General features: G+C 50.7%; 2 protein-coding genes across 5 annotated transcripts in view; one reads left to right on the top strand and one right to left on the bottom strand.

Annotated features, from left to right (window-relative positions):
- Positions 1–5,787, bottom strand: part of TIE1 (tyrosine kinase with immunoglobulin like and EGF like domains 1) — a 29,404-nt gene extending 23,617 nt beyond the window's left edge. Inside the window, exons 1-3 of the mRNA XM_043963585.1 lie at positions 5,309–5,787; positions 4,751–5,068; positions 4,552–4,662 (exon numbers count right to left, since the gene is read on the bottom strand). Coding sequence (XP_043819520.1) covers positions 4,552–4,662; positions 4,751–5,068; positions 5,309–5,360 — 481 coding nt within the window. The 5' untranslated portion in view covers positions 5,361–5,787. The remainder of the gene's footprint in view (positions 1–4,551; positions 4,663–4,750; positions 5,069–5,308) is intronic.
- Positions 4,589–13,276, top strand: C4H1orf210 (chromosome 4 C1orf210 homolog). Of its 4 annotated transcripts, none has more exons than XM_043963588.1 (6): positions 4,589–4,633; positions 4,886–5,080; positions 5,177–5,319; positions 6,260–6,520; positions 12,398–12,572; positions 12,829–13,276. In XM_043963588.1, the coding sequence occupies exons 5-6, from the start codon at positions 12,554–12,556 to the stop codon at positions 13,149–13,151; spliced, it is 342 nt and encodes a 113-aa protein (XP_043819523.1). In that variant the 5' UTR covers positions 4,589–4,633; positions 4,886–5,080; positions 5,177–5,319; positions 6,260–6,520; positions 12,398–12,553; the 3' UTR covers positions 13,152–13,276. The 4 variants fall into 4 exon arrangements, with proteins under 4 accessions (XP_043819523.1, XP_043819524.1, XP_043819521.1 ...); XM_043963589.1 differs by having other exon boundaries at positions 6,260–6,424; XM_043963586.1 differs by lacking the exons at positions 4,589–4,633; positions 4,886–5,080; positions 12,829–13,276 and having other exon boundaries at positions 5,161–5,257; positions 12,398–12,541.
- The last annotated feature ends 9,589 nt before the right edge of the window (positions 13,277–22,865 follow it).

A 22,865-nucleotide genomic window follows, 5' to 3' on the forward strand; every position in this document is an offset into this window, starting at 1 on the left:
AAGGAATATTCAGGGAGTATGTGTGTGTGTGTGTGTGTGTGTGTGTGTGTGTGTGTGTGTGTGTGTGTGGTGGGGCAGCTCGGACTGGAGCAGAGCAGAGAATGGGAGGAAGACTGAGGCAGAGCCCCTGCCTGAACAAAGAAGGGTTAGTGGGAGCTACAGGCTTGGGGATCTCTGAGGTCAGCTGTCCATCTGGAGAAAGAATCAGATGCAGTGGGAGGTGGTAGATGGGTAGGTGGCTGTGAACTGGTCCCAGCATACCAGAGCACAGAGACAAGCATCAAGGGACAATCTAAATTGGAGGCCCCAGGATCATGTGGCAGAACCCAGACTTATGGAACAGGGGGACTGGTGGGTGGCGACTGGGTTGGGCCCCTTAGGTGAGGAAAGATGGTGGGCACAGGGACAGAGTGGGAGGGAGCCCTAGGGCAGAGTTATACCCTATATAGACAAACCTGAGCTAGGAATGGGCACCCTGGAGGTAGATGGGACAGACTCGCTGACTTTGCTGTACTCCCGGCCAGCTCCTAGTTTCTCTCACTGGGATCCCCAAGACTTTCAGCTCCTAGATGGTCTCAGAGACAGCTTGAGGCCTGTTCTGAGCAGAGCCTGCCCTGCCTGCTGCCGTGAGGGCCGTGACTATAGTCTGTCTACACTGTCGCATAGCCTGTTCAGGCTATGTGCATCAGCACGTCGGAAACACCTGGCCAAAGCTCAGCCAAATGAACGGACCTGGGGCTTCCCTACTCTCCGCGTCCCAGACGCCCTACAGCCAGGGCAGGGGATTCTCGAGGACAAGGTGGCAGATGGATGCTGGGAGATTCTTCCCAGGCTACACAGTAACCATGTGTCCCTGCATGGCTATATACAAGGAGGATGGATACGTTGTAGCCAGCCCTACTTTCCCCCAGTGGTACTTCCCTCTGTCCTGGCAGAGCCCTCCCCAGCAGATCCTGACAGGCCACCCAGGGAGCAGCCCACTGCCCCTTCCCCCGCTCTGACCCATCTCCAGCTGTCTGGGGCACTTTGCTCAGCTCTTCAGTGAGTTTGGTTTGGCCTCTTTAGGGCCTGACTATGTTGGGTCACTGGGAAGACAGGGCCCTCTCCCAGATGGCCTCTGCTCCCGGAAAAAGGAAGCCTGCCTTTGGCCCAGCTTACCCATTTCCTTTTCCATCCCCCGACCCTGCGTGGTTCCTGTCGCCTGCTCTGACACTTTTTTTTTAGTACCATGCTAGGTTCTCTCCTCTGCTTTCCTGACCCTCCTCCATCTAATCCTCCATCGAGGGCCAGCGAGGGCCCCTGGTACTGCCAACTACAGAGGGTTGTCACAAGGAAAGTGTTTTATGAAGCCTGCCTGGACCCACTTAACTCCAGGACAAGGGAGGAGGAGCTGGGAGGGGAAGCAGGTTGGGAGGGAGGGAAGGAGGGAGAGACAGAGACAGAGAGAGACAGGGAGACAGAGAGAGACAGGGAGACAGACAGACAGAGATTGATTGATTGTGTCTGTGGTGCTCCGGGCTAACAAGTGGGGCAGCTAGGTGGCGCCATAATGCCCAGAGTGCCGGGCCTGGAGTCAGGAGGACTTATTTTCCTGTGTTTAAATCCAGCCTCAGACATTGACTAGTTGTATGACCCTGGGCTAGTCATTTCATCCTGTTTGCCTCAGTTTCCTCACCTGTAAAATAAGCTGGAGAAGGAAATAGCAAACCTCTCCAGTATCATAGATACTAAGAAAACCCCAAATGGGGTCATGGTGATCTGGACATGACTGAAAAATGACCGAACAACAAAACAAGTGGGGCTGGAGAAGACGACTGCAGGACGAGGCCAGAGACTTGGGGGTCATGTACACTGAGGGGACTGGCAAAGGGCAAATGCTTCTAGGGAAGCTAGGCCTGCAGTGGATAGAGCATTGGACCTCAAGTGAGGAAGACCTGAGGTCAAATTTCACCCTGATACCTACTAGGTATATGATCTTAGGCAAGTCACTTCACCTCTGTCTACCTCAGTTTCCTCATCTATGAAATAGGGATAATAAAATCTACCTTCCAAGGATAAAGATAAAATAATATATGTAAAGTTTTACATAAATGTTGATGATGATGATTTATTATTAGCAGAGAGGAGGGAAAGGTTAAAGATATAGGAGAGAATGGCAAAGATACTGCAGTGGTTTGACATTTCTTTCTTCAGTTCTTTTTACAGCTTTGGAAACTGAGGCAAACAGGGTGAAGTGACTTGCCCAGGGTCACACAGCTAGTAAGAGTCTGAGGCCAAATGTGAACTCAGGAAGAGGAGTATTCCTGACTCCAAGCTCAGCACTCTATCCACTGCATCACCTAGCTTCCCTAAGGGTGTGTGTAGGTGTACATATGTGCATGTATGTATATGGCTGAGTATGTATAGGGTATATGTTTACACTGTATATGTATAGGTTATATATATGTGTATGTTGTGTGCACATATAGGGGTGTGTATATCATGCATGTATGGCAGTGTACACATGTGGTATGCATGCCCACTCACGGCACATGCGTGTGTGATATGTATAATGTATATATACACACAAGGTATGCATATACATGATATGTGCATCATGCATGTATGTGTATATTTGGTGTGTGTGAGTATGCATGTGTGGTCTGTGCACACATGTGATGTGTGGTATGCATGCTTATGGTGTGTGTGTGTGCACGCGCGCGGTGTATATATGCATGTGTGGATAGACCTCAGGAGAGAGTCGTGTTGGGAAACCAAAGAAGGGAGCCCTGAGAATGAGGATGGGGATGATCGTGATTTTATCTGATACCAGCCCTGAGATGTCACTGGTAGAGGGAATTACCAAGGAAAAAGTCTCTTCACTAGTGCAGAGTAGCACCCCTTCTGCACCTCAGAGTTGGTTGCCTGGGGCACTGAGAGGGAAGGGGAATTGCCAGTAAGTGTCAGAGGCAGGGCTTGAACCCAGGGCTAGCTGGCTCTCTAACCACTGCACTCTGCTGCCTCAGCAATACTCTCAGATGTTTGTGTCACACCTGTTGTCCCACATAATCCTCAGGCCATCTCTGTGAGGCAGACAGCTGTACTCTCATTATCCTGGCTCAGGGCCAAAGGCATACAACTGGTTCAGATGAAGAAGAGAAGCAGAGGTGTTGGAGGAAGAGAACTGACGTGATGGTGCTGAGTGATGGGGGAGGGGGGGTTTTGAAGGCAAGGCACCTCAGCATGTGGGCAACACGAGGGTGAAGGGCATGGGAAACCAGGGCAGGAGATGGGTGGGCCGAGTCACTGCCATGTAGCCTGAGGCCATGAGGAGGATGTTGATTGGGACGGTGTGTTAATGGCCTGAGCCTGGTGCCCCTTCAGAGGAAAAAGGGGCAGCCTGGGCAGTCGACTGGAGGCAAGGATGAGGCTCAGATGAGGATGGATTGGACAGAAAGGCAGATTTCTGAGAGATGGCGGCAGAGCGAGGGTCTAACAGTGGGGATAGGGGCAAGAAGGCTTCCTGCCCTTCTTCTGGGCCTCCACTCTGTGTGTGTATGTGTGTGTGTGTGTGTTTGTGTGCGCGCGCGCACAGAGAATCCATCAGGAGAAAAAAACCAAGAACAGCTACAGCTGAGACGAGATACCTGGAGGGGTGGAAGGCGAGGTTGGTAGTGTGGTGACCCCCAAGAGAACAAGGCCCCCAAGACTGAAGTGAGGCAGGTGGAGACAGAGGCAGGCAGTATGGTAGGTGAAGGAGAAGAGGAAAGCTTTGGCAGGGGAAATGCCAGAGCAGTGGGGCCTTCCCCAGCCCCACAGAGGCCAGGTCAGTACTCCTAAAACACCTTGCCTGCCAGCCCTGACAAACCCTGTAGCTCTCCACCTCAGCACCTACTTGGAATACTTTCTGTCTGGCATCCCCTGAACCTTGCAAGGGCCATCTCCTATGCCACCTCTTCTGTGAAGCCAGATTCCCCCAGCTGGGAGTCCTCCCTCTCTCCTCTTTGCCTGGCTCTGCAGTGCCTGCAGCTCTCATAGGTTCCATCACACCCCTCTCTCTCGGATGGCCATCTGAGCAAGTACCTAGACATAGGGAACCCTGCCCTCATGGAGCCTTCTCTCTGGCATGACTGGAGCTTAAACCGCAGAAGGGAACCCAGCTAGACCGGGCAAGTGGTACCAGATTGCAGAAGGCCTTGAAAGCCAGGCTAAGGAATCCAAAATCCCTCTAGGTAATAGGGAGCTATGGAAAGATTTAGAACACTGGAGTGTCTGACCAGCTCCCTCTTGGAGGGAGGTCAGATAGGCTGGCACAGAGGGGGAATGACAGACACAGGGAACCGTTAGTGCTGGTGATGGAGCAGCTTTGCCCTGGCTCAAGGACCCCTCTTGTAGGCTCCTAGGATATGGAAGGGCCTTAGACATTGCTGGTCTTCTCCTTTTACAGAGTGGGAAATGGAGGTTGGGGAGGGGGAGGGAATGTTCAAGGCAACACAGAGCATTCGGTGTGTGGCCATGCATGTTTGTGTGTACATGTGCATGTGTCTGGGGAAGGGGAAGGCTCCCACTCACCGTTACTTTTCCAGATCACATCTTCTTGCTTTTCTGTGAGGATTCGAGCAGACAGCAGAGCTGTGTCACCAACGTTCACGGTGTGAGTCACCTTGTCAGGGAGCAGGTGGGCTGGGAGCCCAGGGTGAGGTCAGGGGGCAGGTAGGGCCAGCCCCAAGCCCCCATTTTGCCCCTCCCCACATGCCCCATCCCAGCTTACCCCCAGGACTATTGTGTACGTAGATCACACGTGTATGCCGGGCGCCAGTTCCACCGATGCAGGAAAACACGCCAACAAGGTCGGAGGGCTGGGAGAAGCCCCGAAGGGTGATGTGACGAGATCCATTTCTTGTAGAATGAAAGGGTTGGCGAGGTGGGAAAGCCCGAACGATGCGGTCGTCCTTTTCCAGAAGCAGTGGAGGGTCCCAGACATCTAGGCCCCGCCCTGCCCCAGGATCTCCGGACACACAGGTCAGAAAAAAGCGTTGGGGGTCTGTGAGGCGCAGGTCTGCCAGCAGCGTGAGGTCCATAGCTGCCCCTAGGGTTCAAGGTAGGAGATCTCTGGCCCCACCACCCACATCTAACTCTGCCAGACCCTTCAGTCGCCATAGCTAACCTGAATGCCCAGTGACTCTCTTTGACTTAGGATCCAGCTGGCCATGAGTTGACCCCAATGGATTTAGGACCTCACGATCCTCAAGGACCCCATGGTCATCTTCAGCTTCTGGTAAGGCCCCTATCTGGGGCCTTGAAGTTTGGTTCTGGGGGCAAGACTTACCTACTTGGGAGGTAAGAAGGAAGAGGAGGAGAAGGGGGCCGGCTTGGCCCATGGCCCAAGGCTGAAGTCAGGCAGGCCAGGTCCTCCCTGCGTGCTGCGCCGCTGTGGCCCCACAATTTGTTTCTGGGTTAGCGTCTGGGCCTCTGTCTGGTCCCCTTGTAGTCAGAGGGGCTTTCTGTGAGGGTCTAGGTTTCTACCCATCAGTGTGGACTGGTTAGAGTGTATGTGTGAGCATAAAGTGGTGTGTATCTGTGTTAGCGGGTGTCTCCACCCAGCAATGTGTGTGTCTCCATCAGTGTTGGTAGGTTAGTGTGTATGTGTACTGATGCTGGTGTCTGGATTGGTGTGTCGGTTCTCCTAACGGGGCCCCAGGAGGAAATGAGGCAGCTGGGGGGGGTGGGGAGCCGAGTATGAAGGGGAGGGAGGAGGGGAAGCTGTGGAGGGAGGGTCAGGAAGCTCAGGACCTGGGGTTCCCTTCCTTTCTCAGGGTTCCTCAGTGTCCCCCATGGCATGAGGGAAGGGGCTCATTTCCCAGGCTGGTCAGGACAATTAGGGGGGACACCCCCCCCCCCCCCCGCCAAGGCAGTGCCCCCTCCCTCTCCTCCCTGGGCTGGTCACCCTGCCCCCTCCCAGCCCCTAGGCAGGAAAAGGAGGAAACAGGCGGGGCTTCCGACCATTCAGGGGGAGGGAAAGGGGCAGGGGCTAGGGCAGGGAGAGGGGGAGGAGGAGGGCAATTGTTCTGGACCGGGACAGGCGAAGGGGGGGTGGGGGGAGGCAGACGTGAGAGAGCCGTCTCCTCTCCGCCTTCGCCTAAGGAACATGCCCTCAGGGCATCCCCTACACGAGCCCCCTCCACCAGTCCAGCTCAGGGGTCCCTCCCGCGTGTGCGCACAGGAGGTGCTCACTAAACATTGGTTCAATAAATAGAAATCCTTTCCCTCCTTCTATCAGGGTCATGCTGGCAAGGCCAACGAATACGGCCCCGCCCACGGCCTCAGGGCCCACCCACTTGTGCTCCTCCCATCTGGCCAGTTGAGGCTTTGGAGGATGGACAGACTCTTTGCCCCGCCCACTCGTGTCTCCGCCCATCGCCTTGCACCCCGCCCCCCGGACCAGGTACTGCTCCGCCCCTCCAGGTCAGGTACTGCCACGCCTCTCCAGGCCAGGTACGCCCCTGCCCGTTTGCCCGGAAGCCTAGTTCAGGAGCTGCAGGTAAGACAGTCCCGCTGCGGGGAAAGGAGAGCTGGGCCCTTTTTGGCTCTTGGTAGCGTGAAGAGCCTGAGTGTGTACCTGGGAGGGAGGGGTACTTTGGTGCTGGGGGGATGTGTTTTGTGAGTGTGTTTGTGTGCACGCGCGCTTGTTGCCTGGCGAGTGGATCACTGAGTTAGGGTGTGTATCTGTGGGTATATGACCCCGGAGGAGATTTGGGGGGCATCGGGGTGTGGTCGGTCACTGCACGTGTGTGGGGGTGGCTGCATGGGCGGCGAGGGCGTGGGGAGGGTTACAGGGGTGGGGGCGCACTGTGTCCAGTGTCTGTAGCTTCCTCAGCATTGACACTTTTTAGCCTCCTATAGTTAGAGGCAAGAAGCTTCTTAGACTTCCTCCTCGTGAGTTCTTTCCCAGGCACCTGCTGATTTCTGGGTCTTTCCCTTCATCCTCCAGCCCGACACCTTTGTGTCTGTTTCTTCCGTGTCTATGTTTTCTGTTCTTTGGGTTATGTGTGTGCAGAGTATGTTGTGGGACAGGGAGGCCCAGGGATTGTCTTGGAAGTTCCTCAGAGAGTGCTTGGGGATTCTGTGTGTGTGTGTGTGTGTGTGTGTGTGTGTGTGTGTGTGTGTGTGTGTGCATATGTATGAGTAAGTGTGAGTATGTTTATACGTATGTGTGTGTGTGTGCTCAGCTCCCACCAAAGGTTCTCAGACTCAGAACTTGGGGGGGTGGGAGGATGGCTGTGCTCTTGATTCTGTGCCTGGGACTGCCATCCCTCCCTCCATCTACTCCCCAATTGTCCTTCCCCCAGCACCCCTGCTCTGACACTAAAAAATCCTTTCTTAGGCTTCTTCTAGGGACTAGGAGTAGGGATTACAATGACAAGAACAATCATTCCCCGCCCTGAGGAGCTTGTATTTCACTTGGGTTACAAATAGGGAAACAGCAGATGCTGGGAAGAGGGAGGGAGTGCTAACAGCGGGGTGAGGATCAAGAAGGACTTCCTGTAGAAGGTGGCACCTGAGATAAGCACCGAAGGAAGGGTTCCTAAGAGGCAGAGGTGAGAAGGGAGGGCATACCAGGCAGGAGGGACCGTTGGTATAAAGATACAGAGGTGGGAAGTGGAAAACTGAGTCCGGGAAAACAACAAGTAGGCTGGTATGGTTGTACGGTAAAATGATATGTGAGAACCATGGAAAAGCAGGCTACCACCAGAATGGAAAGGGCTTTTCAGTGCCATTTTTTCCTTAGAGGCAGTAGGGAGCCATTGAAGTTTCTTGAGTGGCAGAGTTCTATCTGTGCCTTAGGAAGATGATTTTGTCAGCTGTGTGGAGGATGAATTGGGGAGGGAGAGTTGTGGAAGCAAGGAGAGTGATTAGAGTTATAATAATAATTAGCATTTAATTTGATCCTCATTTAATTTGATTAGTACTCATTTGATCCTCATGACAATCCTGTGGGGTTATTGTAATAGTCAACAAGCATTTATTAAGTACTTACTATGTACCGGGCACTGTGCTAATCGAGATGCAAAGGAAGGTTAAACACAGCCTCTGCTCTTAAGAAACTCAGTCTATTGAAGAAGAAAATATGCAAATGATTATGTAGAAACAAGCTATATGCAGGATAAATTGGGGATAATCAGGATAGGGAAAGCCACCAGCATTAAGGGGGAAGAAAGAAGCTCTTGTAGAGGGTGGGGTTCTAGCTGAGACTTGTAGAAAGCCAGGGAAGCCAGGAGGCACAAATAAGGAAGGAGAGATTTTCAGGTATGGGGGACAGTGAAAATGCCTGGAATGGGGAGAAACAACAGCAAGAAAGGCAGTGTCATAGAATCAAAGAGAACATGATGAGGAGGGGGTAGATGTAAGGAATGAGAAGGTAAGAAGGAATTGGGTTACAGAGGGCTCTAAAAGCTACCTGGAGGCAATAGGAAGCCACTGGAACTGATTGAATGGAATGTGGGGGTGTATGAGATGGCCAGACTTTCACTTTTAGGAGATCAGTTTGACAGCAGAGTGGAAGATGCAGTGGAGCAGAGAGAGACTTGAGGCAGGGAGACCCACCAGGAGGCTATTCCAGTAGTCTAGGTGGGAGGTGATGAGGGACTGTGCCAGAGTGAGGACAGTGTCAGAGGAGAGAAGGAAAGATGTTCTAAAGGTAAAATTGACGGGCCTCTCCAACTGATTAGATATAGGGGGTGAGAAAAGAGGGAAGGGATGACACCTGGGTTTTAATCCTGGGTGACTGGGAAGATGGCGATGCCCTTGGCAGTAATAGGGAAGTTAGGAAGGGGAGGGTTTGGCTAAGGGAAGATAATGAGTTCACTTTTAAATTTGTTTAGTTTAAGATGTCTATGAGATAATGACTCTGAAATGTCCAATAGGTGGTTGGAGGTGTAAGAATGGAGGTTGGTTAGTTAATAGACAAATAAATCTAAGAATCATCTACATAGAAATGATGGGTGAAATGATGGGAGATCACCAGATGAAATGGTTTATTGGGAGGAGACAGACTCTGTTCCAGGGACACAAACAGTAAATGGGCTTGACCTGGATGAAAATCCAACAAAAGGGACAGAGAAGGAAGAGTCAGCCAGGTATAGCCAGGAGAGAACAGTGCATAAAAGAGAGGAGAGGTATCAAGGAGAAGAAGGCAACCATTGGTACCAAAGGCAAGGTCCAGAAGGATGAGGATTAAGAAAGGGCCATGGGGGCAGCTAGGTGGTGAAGTGGATAGAGCACCAGCCCTGGATTCAGGAGGACCTGAGTTCAAATCTGACTTCAGACACTTAACACTTACTAGCTGTGTGACCCTGGGCAAGTCACTTAACCCCAATTGCCTCACCAAAAAAAAAAAAAAAGAAAGGGCCATGAAATTTGGTTATTAAGAGACCATTGGAGGGGCAGCTAGGTGGCGCAGAGGATAGAGCACTGGCCCTGGAGTCAGGAGGACCTGAGTTCAAATCCGACCTCAGACACTTAACACTTACTAGCTGTGTGACCCTGGGCAAGTCACTTAACCCCAATTGCCTCACTAAAAAAAAAAAAAAATCAATCAAGAGACCATTGGAGACACTTAACAATTGCTAGCTGTGTGACCCTAGGCAAGTCACTTAACCCCAATTGCCTCACCAAAAAACAAAAACAAAACAAAAAACAAAAACAAACAAACAAACAAACAGAAAAGAGATCATTGGCAACTCTGGAGGGAGCATTTACAGTTGAATGGTTACCAAAACCAAATTGTAGAGTTAAGAAGAGAATGAGAGGAAAGAAAATGGAAGCATTGATTGTAGACATCTTTCTCTAGTCATTTAGCCACAAAAAGGAGACGAGATATAGGATGATAGCCAGCAGGGATGGATCAAATGAGGGGTTTTTGAGGATGGGGGAATCAGGGGCATTTTTGCCTGAGTATGGAAACAACCAGTAGACAGGGAGAGATCGAAGATAAGTGAGAGAGTAAGGATGAAAGAGAGGCAGTCCGTTGGAGAGGACAGATTGGAATGTGATCGCTCGTGCATGTTGATTTTGCTGTGGCAAGGAAAAGGGCTACATCTTTGTGTGAGATGGATGAAGGAGGAAACAAGTATTTATTATGTAACTACTTATGTGGCCAGGGATACACAGCTAGTCAGTATCTGAGGTTGGATTTGTCAAGGGCTTTAGCCACTGAGCCACTTGCCTGGCTCAGTGGTGATGTGAGATGAGGAGGAAGGGAGAAGAGGAAGCTCTTATCCAATGGTCTCAGCTTTTTCAATGAAATATAAGACCAGGTTCTGAGTTAGGAGGAGTCATGGCAGGTTTAAAGAGGGATGAAAAGGTTTGGAAGAGCAGGAGAGAGAGTTGATTTGGGAGGTGTACAAGGTTTTTCTTGCCACAGTGAGGATCCAGTTGAGATTATGTGACATAAATTTATAGTGGACCCAGTCAGTATGGTGTTGTGATTTTCTTCAGCTTGCTTCAGCAGAATGTTGTTGTTGTTGTTTATCTTTCATTCTCCAAGAGAACCGGGACAGATGTCATGACTTGTAATGAATTCGATTTAAGTGAGGGAGGTTGTGCAAGGTCACCAACCATGACTCTCCTACAGAGCCATTTGGGTCCAGTGGCAAGATATACACCAGGACAACTAGAGATAGCCCCGGATGTTTTAAGGCAATTGGAGTTAAGTGACTTGCCCAGGATCACACATCTAGTATGTGTCTGAGGTGAGATTGAACTCAGGTCCTTCTGACTCTGGGGCCAGTGCTTTATCCATTGCACCACCTAGCTGCCCCTCAGCAGAATGTGAGTAAGGTGGTTAGCCGTAGATGGTAGGAGTAATTAAAGACAGGGGCCTGGTAGGGCAAGATCAGTGATAGGATAAAAGGGCAAGAAACTCTCAATAGCAGGAAAATGTAGGGTTGACCTGGCTAACCATGGGGTCAAGACAGGAAAAGTGGAGAGTGTACTAGTGTGTGTGTGTGTGTGTGGGGGGGGTGATGGTCTGGGAAAATATTGGATTGGAGGAGACAGCCAACAAGAACAAGGTTTGGGGTTGCAGGTGGAAGGAGAGGTGGGATGGTAACAGATTAGGATCAGATAAAGGAATTTTAGAGCTAACAAACATGGAAGTAGCACATTTCCAGGTGATGGCAAGATCAAGGCTATGACCATCTTTGTGTGTGACTGAGGCAGGCTGGAAGAACTGGTCTGTGAAATCAGGAAGCTGAGGAACTGGGACATAGGGGATTTGAGGGACTATCAATATGTGTGTGAGAAGGCAGGAGTTAGGGAGGAAAGAAAGATTGGGAACATGGGACCAAACTCTTTGAGGAAGGAAGGGGTGTGTCCTGGAGCTTGGCAGGCAGCAGCCAGCAGGGTTTTGATTGGGTGATAGATGGATACAAATTGAGTCAACCTCAAACAAGGGTACCGAGTGACGGTGAGAGAGGGAGAACCTGTAAGTGGAAATGAGGAGGAGGAGGAGGAAGAGGAGTGTTCTGACTTCTCCAGCTCATCTGTAAACTGTGGGAGCGAATAAAAGTACAACCAGTGCTGGAAAGGGAATCCAGAGAGGCCCTGTTATCAGAGGGAAATGGGTTTCATTGAGGAACAGGAGAGGAAAAGGGTTAAGATGAAAGCAAGTTTGTTCCTTAGGGAGCAGGAATTCTAGAAGGCACAGGGAACGGGTGGAGTTGTCAGAGCTTGAACTGTCTTGGTGGCTGGAGTGGGATGGGAATAAGGAGTTAGGCAGAGGAAGACAGAGAATGGGTTTGAATGATGACAACTGGGGGTTTGGAATCACTGGGATGGGGAGGGCATGGCAAGAGTGGGGTGGTCATATGAGTGCAGAGGAGAGGACAGACCAGAGAGAAGCCATGGAGGTGCAAGCAGCTAGATTGCTTTCCTGCTTAGATGTGTGTGTGTGTGTGTGTGTGTGCATGTGAATGTGACGTGTGTGGTATATGGTGTGTGCATGTGAGTGTGGTATGTATATGAGTGTATGGTGTGAGTGTGTGATATGTAAGCATATGGGGTATGTGTTGTGAGTGTGTATGGTGTGAATTTGTGTGGTGTGTGTGGTGTATGTGTGGTATGTGGTATGTAGTATGTGTGTGATGTGTGTGTGGCATGTGGTGTATATGATGTGTGCAGTATGTGGTTTGTGTGCACGTGAGTGTGGTATGTATGTGAGTGTATGTGTGTGGTATGAGAGTGTGTGTGTGTGTGTGTGTGTGTGTGTGTGTGTATGCCCGTGAGCTGCCCAGGGAAAGTGAGCAGCTGAAGATGAGGCAGGAACCCTGGGGGATGAGGACAGAGAGAGTTTGGGGGGCGGCTCCTGTTGTCTCCAGACAGGGCCCGATCCAGACCCCTGCCTTCTCTGCCTTCCTAGATTCTTCAGGCCTGGAGATTCAGTTTCCTCCCCGATTCTTGGGGTACCTTCATAGCTGTGGACCAAAGGCTGCCTGAGCTCTGTGGCTTCCTACAATCCAAGACTGGTTCCTGAGGGTTGGTAGTGAAGGAAGGAGGCAGTTCCGGCCTCGGGACGATGACAGAAGTGAACACCAGTGAGTGCGGTGATGGGGGCTGGCAGGGCCCCTGCCCTGCCGTGGGCATGGGATGTGTGAGGGGCGGGGGAGCGAGCAGACCCCTCTCCAGGGCCTTCGTCTTGTCCCTTCTCCCCAGTCTTGATGCCTGTTCTGATGCCTTTCTTTTCTCTGCTCTCGTGACCTTTTCCTCACACAGTACCCCCCATTCTGCAAGGCCCAGGTCTGGCCGTGCTTCTGGGGGATGCTCCTCAGTCTGTGTTTTTTGTCTCTGCAGCGAGCCCAGAGACCTCAATGACTTCGGCTGGGCCAGAGGCAGGGGCTGGGGCTGGGAGCGCGTCCTGGCCCGCTCTGGTAGGTGTGATTCTTGCGGCTGTACTGCTCTCTCTCCTCATCGCATTGGCTGCCAAGTGCCACGTCTGCCGCCAGCACCGTGCCAGCTATTCGCACCGCCCACTGTCTGGGTCCGGCAAGATCGTTCCTTTTGGGCTGCCACAAGATGATGATAAGGATGATGATGGCTTCATTGAGGACAACTACATCCAGCCAGAGGCTGAGGGCTCACGGCTGGGAGTCAGCGAGGCCCCCTTCTCCCTCTGAGTCAAGCCCCTTTCTCGCTGCCACTTCTTGCCCTCCCTTTACTGTCCTCATCGATGCCCAATAAATTCAGACCTGAAGACTGTGTAGACAGCTCTGCTCTGTCTGTGGTTGAGGGGCTGGGGTGGCACTGAGTATACGAGGGAAGCGTGGTGGACACCCGGGACTCTAGTACAATACAATACAGGCAGGAGTGTGGAGATATGGCAGACACTGGGCATGATGAATAGTGTGGGGGGCCGCCCTGAAGTTCTGCAAGCTCCCTTTCCATCATCCTCTCGCCCTGTCCTAGCCCTGGCCAGAAGGGTAACACTTTTCTTCAGAGACAAAGAGAATGGGGACCTTCAGCTTCAGTGCTCTTTGGGACCAGCCCAGATTCTTCCATCTCGTGCACAAGGATGGGGAGGGATTTCTGCCTCCAGAGAGTGAAGCCTAGGATCCGTTGGGATGATGAGTTTCACAATGGATTTAGAGCTGAAAGGGACCGTCAAGTCCAATCCAACCTTTTCATTGTCACACACGAGGAAACTGAAGTAGAATCACATGGCTAGGAAGGATCAGAAGCAGGATTGGAATCCAGGTCTTCTTGGCTTCAAGTCCTCAGTGCTTCACTCAGTCTTTCACCCTTTAGGTGAAATCCCTGCCAAGACCTTGCTGGTCTCCAGCTTTGCTAAGACTGGCCAGGAGTCCATCTCTGATCCCCTTTGTTATGGTCATTGGTCTGGATTTTGTTGTGGTGGGAATCCTTTCCTGGCATGGCTTGGGTTGGGGCTTGGGTGGTCTCTTCTGGCTCTGAGATTGAGGAGTCTGTGATAAAGGGCAGGGAGGTTCACCTGGCCCTCCCTATGTTAGATGAGGCCCTGCTGGGTTTTGTGGGTCACAGTTTCCTTTTCTAAGCACTCATGAATCATCTCTTTTATGACATGCCCTAGAATTTCCCCAGGACTCAAAGGGCAGCTCCTGGACTGGAGCTGGAAGACTCCAACCTCTTTCTTCCAGTTTAAAAGAGTAGGGACCCATCCTCCAGTGCTTTCCCTGTGCCTGGCCCCCCAGACCCAGCAGCCACACCCACTTCCACTACTTTCAACCCCCAAGGATGGAATTCAGGGCCAAGCACTGGGTTACTCCAAACCAAAATTATTGGCAGAGAAAGCAGAAGTAAGAGTAGGGCTGGGAAGTTCTAAATTTTTGCTTTCATCTGTTGGCATCCTCCCAACCCCCATAGAAGTAAAAATAGAAATGAAAAAAGTTGCAATGATCTATGTAATGGCTGCCCCAGGGCAGAGGCAGCTGGCATCTCACTGCCCACAGGTGAGGAGGAGAGTTTCTGGACACCATGTCCCTGGACTCTGAGTGCTAGGACCTGGGCACAAGACGTGCAGGAGATCCTGCATCCCTCCCAGCCCCCTGGATGGAGGAGGTGGGATTGGCTCAGGCTCCTGTGGAAGGAGCCCCACTTGGTGCTGGGCCTGAGGGATAAGGGCTAACTAGCAGGATCCTGAGGATGTGGGATGGGCCCTCTGTGGTGCTGCCCCTTCCTTGGTGGCCAGCCTCACCCCAACATGACTCTTACAGGGCTGTGCTGTGCTATAGGATTCTCTACCCCTTCTCACCTTCTCCTCTAAAGCATGGGGACCTCTGCCTGGTTCTTGAAGTCTACACTAGCAGAAGGCAAGCTCCCTGAAGTCCCAGATAGGTTGCCAGGCATCCGGCAGCGGAGAAGAATCTTAGCCAGTTCTGTGGAACATGGCAATCTGCTTTGGGTTGAGAGAGCGCCTGCACAGCCTTGGCTCCCATCTTTTGTACATGTGCTCTTTTTTTTCTTCTTTTTTTTTTGCAGGGCAATGAGGGTTAAGTGACTTGCCCAAGGTCACACAGCTGGTAAGTGCCAAGTGTCTGATGCTGGATTTGAACTCAGGTCCTCCTGAATCCAGGGTGGGTGCTTTATCTACTGCATCACCTAGCCACCCCTAAATCCTCTGGCTTTTAAAGCCTTTCCTGACCTGGTCTCTGCCAACCTCTCCAGCATTCTTACACCATATTCTCCTTGATCAACCCTGCAATCCAGTGACTTTGTTCCTGGCACAAAACACTCCATCCCCAATTCTGGGGATCTTCACTAGCTTTCCTCTGGACCTGGCATGCCCTCCCTCCTTGTCTCCACCTCTTCCTAGCTTTCTTGGCTTCCTTTGTGTCCCAGATAAAATCCCACGTTCTACAAGAACCCACTTCCTATCTCCTTAATGCTGCTGCCTTCCCACTGAGATGATCCCCAGTCTATCCTACCTAAATCCTGTTTTTGCAGTTGTTTGCATGTTTTCTCCTGCTGGACTGTGAGCTCCTCAAGAGAGGAGACTTTTGCCCCTTTTTTTGTCTTCCTAGCACATGGCACAACACGTAAATAGCACAGATTAATCAATTCTTTTTGACTTGACTCAGCCCTAGCTCAGCCCGGCCCAAGGTTGGCTGCTTGAAGCCATCAGGGTCCTGAGCTGGCCCCTTTCACTCTGCCCCAGCTCTCGTGGTTGGAAAGTTTGTCCTGACACCAGACTCGATCCCTGCCCTACCCCCAGCCTCCCACTGTCTTCCACCCGACAGCTTTTCAAATACTTGAAGACACATCTCATGTCTCCCCCTCCCCCCTGCCCCAGTGTTCTTTGCTCCAGGCCAAACATCTCCAAACTCTTCCTGATCTCTGGTCATCTCTGGTCATCTCACCATCCTGGGCTCCCTCTTCTGGACACGCTTATGTAGGCCAACACCCTTCTGAAAACATGGGGGCCAAAGGTGAGCACACACCTCAAGCAAGATGTCCTTTGACCAAGGATGGGGGGGGGTGTCTTATCCCCCTCTGTGGACATTACCTCCAAAAACATATATTAGACTCTGCTCCCTTCCTCTCCCTTCCCCCCCCCCTCCAAGGAGAGCATAACCTGGGGGGAGTAACTATTTAATTAGTGACTTGCACTGTTTAGGCACCATACAAGCCTTTTCTGAATGAAATAGAATTTCATCCCAAATCCCACATGCTCTACGGACTGCCCCATGACCTTGCTGACTCATACTGAGTCAATGGAAGCCCCCAGATGTTTTCACATTGATATGGTGGGAAATGGGGTATGGTTGGTGCGAGTTGGGGTTCTTGGGAATTCCTCTTTAAAGAATTACACCCTCTTGCACACAAAACTTAGTTAGAATAAGGTGATAGTTTATTTAGGAGCAAGGGAAGGGAAGGGTGGGGGGAGGGAAACCATGAAAGAAATCCTTGGACTTTTCATGGGGAGATTAGCACCAAGCACATGGCTCAGAGGTACCAAATCTCCTCGAACAGGAGACGGGAAGGTACTTTTATAGAGGACTGATGAGGGTGGACCATCTGCCCGTGAAAAGTTCCTTTAGTGAGAGAGGACCATCCCCCACTGGTGGTAGCTGGGGGAATTGGGTGAGGAGTGGAGGACCATCCCCCACTGGTAGTGACTAAAGGAATTGGGTGAGGGGTGGCTACGGATCCCTCTTCAGAACACAAAGGCCACAGCCACACTCAAATTTATCTCCCCAGGGTAAGGGAGACCAGAATGAAGGGTAGGAATCCCAAACTAGCTCAGTCCTATTTGGTTCAGTTTATCTCTCTAGGCGTAATCTGTCCTCTGGTTTAGTTTCTCAAGGAGAAGATTCCTCGGTGTGCCCCAGAGAAATTCTGGGGTGCTCTGCGCCCCATGACAACATGAAACACCATACCCCTCTTAGCTGTGTGACCCTGGGCAAGTCACTTAGCCCCCATTGTCCCACAAAAAAAAAAAAAACCAGAGGATTTTATATCTGATCCTAGAGCAAGCCACTGGGATTCTTGGTGGGTGGCATGGTCAGGCCTACATTTTAGGAAGATCACTCTGATAGCTGAATAGAGGAGGGACTGCAGTGGTGGGAGACCCGAAGCAGGCAGACCCCTCCAGCAGCTACTTCAACGGTCCAGTCATGAGGGTGCACCCGCACCAGCAGGGTGGCAGCGTCAGAGGAGAGAAGGAGGTGAGTTCGAGAGATGCTGCAGAAGAGAAATTCACAGGCCTTGGCTACGGATTGGATATGGGGGAGGGGGTCGAGAGTAAGCAGTCAGTGATGTCACCTAGAGCTTAGATGACTAGGTAGTACCCTCAACAGTAGTAGGGAAGTTAGGAAGAGGGTTAGTCTTGGGGGACAGGTAATGAGTTAAGTTTTTGTTGTCGCTGTCCTGTCTGACTCTTTGTGACCCGTTTAGGGTTTTCTTGGCAAAGATCCTGGAGTGGTTTTTGCCATTTATTTCTCCAGCTCATTTTTTTTTTAAATTTTTTTTTAGTGAGGCAATTGGGGTTAAGTGACTTGCCCAGGGTCACACAGCTAGTAAGTGTCAAGTGTCTGAGGCTGGATTTGAACTCAGGTACTCCTGACTCCAGGGCCAGTGCTCTATCCACTGCGCCACCTAGCAGCTCATTTTAAAGATGAGGAAACTGAGGCAAACAGGGTTAAGTGACGGGCTCAGGGTCCCACAGCTAAGAAATGTCTGAGGCCAGATTTGAACTCAGGAAAATGAGTCTTCCTGACTCCAGGCCTGGTGCTCTGTCCACTGCACCACCTACTTGCCCTGGTTCAATTTTAGACGTGATGAATTTAAGATGTCTGGGGGACATCCAGTGTGAGGTGTCCAGTAGGCAGTTGGAGAGTTGAGAATGGGGGTTAGGAGAGAGGTTAAGGCTGGATAAATAGGCCTGAGAATCATTAGCATAAAGATGACAATTGAATCCTTGGGAGCTGATGAGATCACCGCGTGAGGAAGCATAGAGAGAGAAGAGAAGAGGACCCAGCACAGAGCCTTGTGCTATGAAGATTCAGCAAAGGACACTGGGACAGACGGAGAGGCAGGGGTCAGCTGGCTCAGGAGAGAGCAAGGTCCCAAAAACTTAGAGAGAAGAAAATGTCCCTGAGAAGAGGGTGCCTATTGTAGGCAGCCTTCTCAAGGAGTCAGGCCCCCAGAGGGAGGAGAGCCATGGGATGCTGACTCTCAGGGATGGATGGATCAAGGGAGGGGAGACCTGGGTGTGTTTGTAGGCAGCCCGGATGGAGCAGCCAGGACCCGGATTCGAACAGAAGACTTCTAAAAATTCCTTCATTCCTTGAGAGTCTGCAATTCTATGGTAGTGGTGGTGGTGGTGGTGGTGGTGGTGGTGTGTGTGTGTGTGTGTGTGTGTGTGTGTGTGTGTGTGTGTGTGTGTGTGTGTGTGTGTGTGTGTATGTATCTCCTGTAAAGCCAGAGTGGGAAGGCCTTGAGGCAGGAGGGAGGGGAAGGGAGCAGCCTCTGGGAGCAGCCCTGGGAGCCGCACCAGGAGAGAAGAGGAAGCAGGGTAATCATGATCAGAAATGACTGGTGATGGGGCAGCTAGGTGGTACAGTGGATAGAGCACTGGCCCTGGAGTCAGGAAGACCTGAGTTCAAATCTGACCTCAGACACTTAACACTTACTAGCTGCGTGACCTTAGGCAAGTCACTTAACCCCAATTTCCTCACCAAAAAAAAAAAAAAAGACCGATGCTGAGAGAACACAGTCTAGTTAGTGTTTGTGTTCCATCCTCCCAACCATCCAGCAAAGGAAGTACTGTAGTTGTCATTGTCCTCATTTGAAGGATGGGGACCTTCAGTGAGTGAGGTGGAAGCAGCTAAGGCAGAATTCACATCCAGGTCTTCCTGACTCCCAAGCCCCATGCTCTATCACCCCTGGGGCCTATGGGAGAGGGAGGGAGGCTCCTGTCAGTGTTGGAGGCTTGGCAGAAATGAGCATCAGAGACCTTTGGTCTGGAAGCTCTTGGCTCCTGTGTCACCGTCCGTCATTTGGTCCCTGAGTTCTTCAGTAAAATTGCTTGTGGGAAAATTCCATTGGTTCTCTTTGAATCCAGGAGAATGTCCACTAACGGGCCTTGGCTTGGAAGGGCTTGGTGACCTTGGAGGGCAGTGAGTCCACGTACCTGGGGGTGTGGTCAGGCCAGGCCAGAGCAAGCTGGCAGAGAGGCCCAGCTAACAGAGGGGGGAAAGGGAAGGTTTGTGGACATTGACCTAATGCTGGCTTGGGCGGCACCCTCTGCTGCTCTGACTCTCTGACTTTCCTGGAGGATAGAAACTGCTGTGGGGGAAGGGAGGGCCAAGGAGACAACTAGTCTCCTCCTCTCAGGTCCTGTGCCTGCTAGGCCCTTGGTCTGGAGCTCAGGGCCCCCTAAGGCCTTAAGATCCCCCAAATGCCAGAGGTCCCCCGAACCAACTTAAAAAGCTCCCCAAATCACAGTCTTGGAGGGGGCTACTTCAATGGTCCAGTCATGAGGTTGAACCCGCACCAGGGGGGTGGCAGCGTCAGAGGAGAGAAGGAGGTGAGTTCAAGAGATGCTGCAGAAGAGAAATTCACAGGCCTTGGCTACACATTGGATATGGGGGAAGGAGTTGAGAGGGGGACTCAGACATTCAGTCCAACCAGTACTTGACCTCAATCTCCTCTGAATAATTTCCCACCTTTGCCTAGAGGCCAGAATACAAACCCCTCAACTGAACCCCCAAAGCCTCCCTCTGCCTGGTTTGAGGTCACCTTAGTGCACATGACTTTCCTGTTCAAACTCACCATTCCAGTTAAAACTGCTTGACTCCATCTCTCATCTCCATGCCTTTGAACTAGCTGGGCCCATACCTGGAGCACATGTCCCGCTCACCCATCTCCTCCCTAGAACCTCAGTTTCTTTTAAGGCTTACTCAGCTGCTCACCTTTCTATCTTCTCTCTAATTGATAATCCTCTCCCTTCAAATTCTCTGGTTTTTACTTCCCAATGGCTAAATGGTGTCATTTCCACCTTTGTAATGTCACTCAAATATGCCCCCTGATACAGTCCCTTGTCACCTAACCCCTGGACCATTGCAATAGCTGCTGGTGGGTCTCCCTCTTTCAAGTCTCTCCCTACCCCAGCCCATCCTCCATACAGCCACCAAAGGGATTCTTCTAAAACAGTTTTACCTCCCTCTACAATAAAAACTCCAGTGGCTCCCTATTACTTCTAGGAAAAAAAAATAAACAGCACTGGAGTTGAAAATTCTTTACAAGCTGGTCTCTTTTTACCTTTCCATATTAATTAGACTTTACTTCTCTCCATGCCCTCCAAGATCCAGAAACACCGACCACCTTGCTTTTCCTTGAACAAAACACTCAACTACAGAACATTCTCTCTCCTCGCATCTAGACATCTCAAATCTCACCTTCTCTGAGAGGTCTTTCCCAGCGCTCCACTAAAAGTGCCTCCCCTCAAAACTGCCTGTATATATATATATTGTGTGTGTGTGTGTGTGTGTGTGTGTGTATATATATATATATATATATATATATATACACATACATACACACACATACACATACATACATACTGTTCTCTTCTCCCCACTTTGGAATGTATGTTCCTTGAGGGTCGAGACCCTCTTGCACTGGTATCCTCAGCTTTTAGCACAATGCTTGGAATGCAGAGGTGCTGAGTGGGCTGAAGTGAGGCAGAAACGATATCTCTAGCCTCTTCTTCCCCCACCCTTCTCCAGGTTAGACTTTCATTCTTGCCAGGAGGGGTAGTAGGAGACTGGGGCTGGAGAGGAATACCAGGCTAGATATAGATCTATCTGCTTCCTTAAATATGATTAGACTCGGGCATACGATCATGTTTGAACTAACTTTTGATTGCTTGAGCCCTTTCGAACCAAATGTCAGTTCTACGATGAGTATAGCAATTAGCCAAGATTTTTCCAAATCATAGCAAACAGAGATCAGAGAAGGCATGTATATAGATGAATAGATACCAGACAGGACAGAATGAAGGCATTTTCCCATTAGGATCAAGATAACTTAGCTCAAGCAAGGGAAAGGGGCCTAGATGTCAACTAGGGAAACCTCCCAGAAGCCTCTAGTGTAGCAAGCTGGGGAGAGGGATGTGATAGACTATTGGCTCTTCTCAGGTTTTCCCAGGGTCTTTTTCTTCAGCAACCTGAATTCAAGGTGGTCTCTTCCATCTTCTCTCTTTTTTAAAATTAAATTTTTTTTTTTGTGTGTGAGGCAATTGGGGTTAAGTGACTTGCCCAGGGTCACACAACTAGTAAGTGTTAAGTGTCTGTGGCTGGATTTGAATTCAGGTCCTCCTGAATCCAGGGCCAGTGCTCTATCCACTGCGCCACCTAGCTGCCCCTCCATCTTCTCTCTTAAAGTTGGAAGTCAACTGAATAAATGCTCAAAGAAGACCCTTGCTCAGAGAATCCCAAAGCAGGACTGTCTGAGACCTGAAGCCCTCACCTCTGGACAATTCCTACCCACCCCTCACACAGGGCAGGAAGGTCACCTCCACCTATAGGGAGAATCCTGTACCAACAGGCTTTGGTTCAGGGGTTACATTAATAAATGCTTATTGGATTGGATTGCATCCAGCCTTTGCTCAAATGCCTCCAGTTAATAATAATTAGGGGCCTCTACACATACCTCACCTTGAGGCAAGGATAATTATCCATCCTTCCTTCCTTCCTTCCTTCCTTCCTTCCTTCCTTCCTTCCTTCCTTCCTTCCTTCCTTCCTTCCTTCCTTCCTTTCTTTCTTTCTTTCTTTCTTTTGTTAGTGAGGCAATTGAGGTTAAGTGACTTGCCCAGGGTCACACAGCTAGTAAGTGTTAAATGTCTGAGGCCGGATTTGAACTTATGTACTCCTGACTCCAGGGCCAGTGCGCTATCCACTGTGCCACCTAGCTGCCCCTTATTATCCTTTCTTTACCAGTGAGGAAACTGAGGCAGTAAGGAAACTGAGAGAGGTCTGGTGAATTGCCCATGATCACAAGACTGCTAAATGCCAGGGGCAGGATTTGAAATCAGGGATTTTCTGGCTTCAGATATAGCTCTTGTAGTGGATAGACCCCCTGCCTTGGCCTTGGAGTCAGGAAGACCTGAGTTCAAATCCAGCCTCAGACACTTACTAGCTGTGTGACCCTGGGCAAGTCACCAAACCTCTGTCTCAGTTTCCTCATCTATAAGATAGCACCTTACTTCTCAGGATTTTTGTGAGGATAAACTGAGATAATATTTGCAAAGTGCTATGTAAATCTTCAATTGCTATATAAATGCTAGCTATCATTATTATTAATAATTATGTTGCTCTGCATTAGAAGGAGGCCCCTCAAGGCAGCCCCTTTACTTTTGAATAACTCTAATCATTAGTAAGGTTTTCCTGACATCAAACTTAAACTGAGCTCCTGTGACTTCTCCTAATTGTGCCTGCTTTGGCCCACTGGGAGGCCAATCCCTCCTCAGAGCCCTTCAAGTACACGAATACACCACCAGTCTCCTGAGTATTCTCGGGCTGCACAACCTCTGTTCCTCGAACCAGTCGTGCAAATGAAGGACTGGAAGGCCCTCCTCACCTTTCCCTTACCCCTCCTCTGGACACTGCAGCTGCTCAATGTTCTTCTTAATGAGAGCCACTCAGAACTGAGCCCAGATGTCCAGATGAGGGCTGGCTGGGGCAGAGGGCAGAGGGCCTGAGAGCTCCGTCTCTATTAAGATGGCACCCCAACATGACACCCAGTTTTGTTCTGCTGCCTCCTCACCCTGCTGATTGGGCATTGGCACAGGTCCATCCAACCCCAGACCTTTTTCTTATGTCATCATCCTCTCTTCCCCCGGAGCATTGCCATGG

The sequence above is a fragment of the Dromiciops gliroides genome, chromosome 4 (genome assembly GCF_019393635.1).
Source record: "Dromiciops gliroides isolate mDroGli1 chromosome 4, mDroGli1.pri, whole genome shotgun sequence".
NCBI lineage: Eukaryota > Metazoa > Chordata > Mammalia > Microbiotheria > Microbiotheriidae > Dromiciops > Dromiciops gliroides.

Excerpts from the sequence above, each read along its gene's own strand:
- C4H1orf210 (XM_043963586.1), top strand. The coding sequence starts at position 5,204 with ATGGATTTAGGACCTCACGATCCTCAAGGACCCCATGGTCATCTTCAG. Across the intron at positions 5,258-6,259 it reads ATGGTCATCTTCAGCTTCTG|GGTCATGCTGGCAAGGCCAA; the intron begins GTAAGGCCCCTA and ends TCCTTCTATCAG. Across the intron at positions 6,521-12,397 it reads GCCTAGTTCAGGAGCTGCAG|ATTCTTCAGGCCTGGAGATT; the intron begins GTAAGACAGTCC and ends CTGCCTTCCTAG.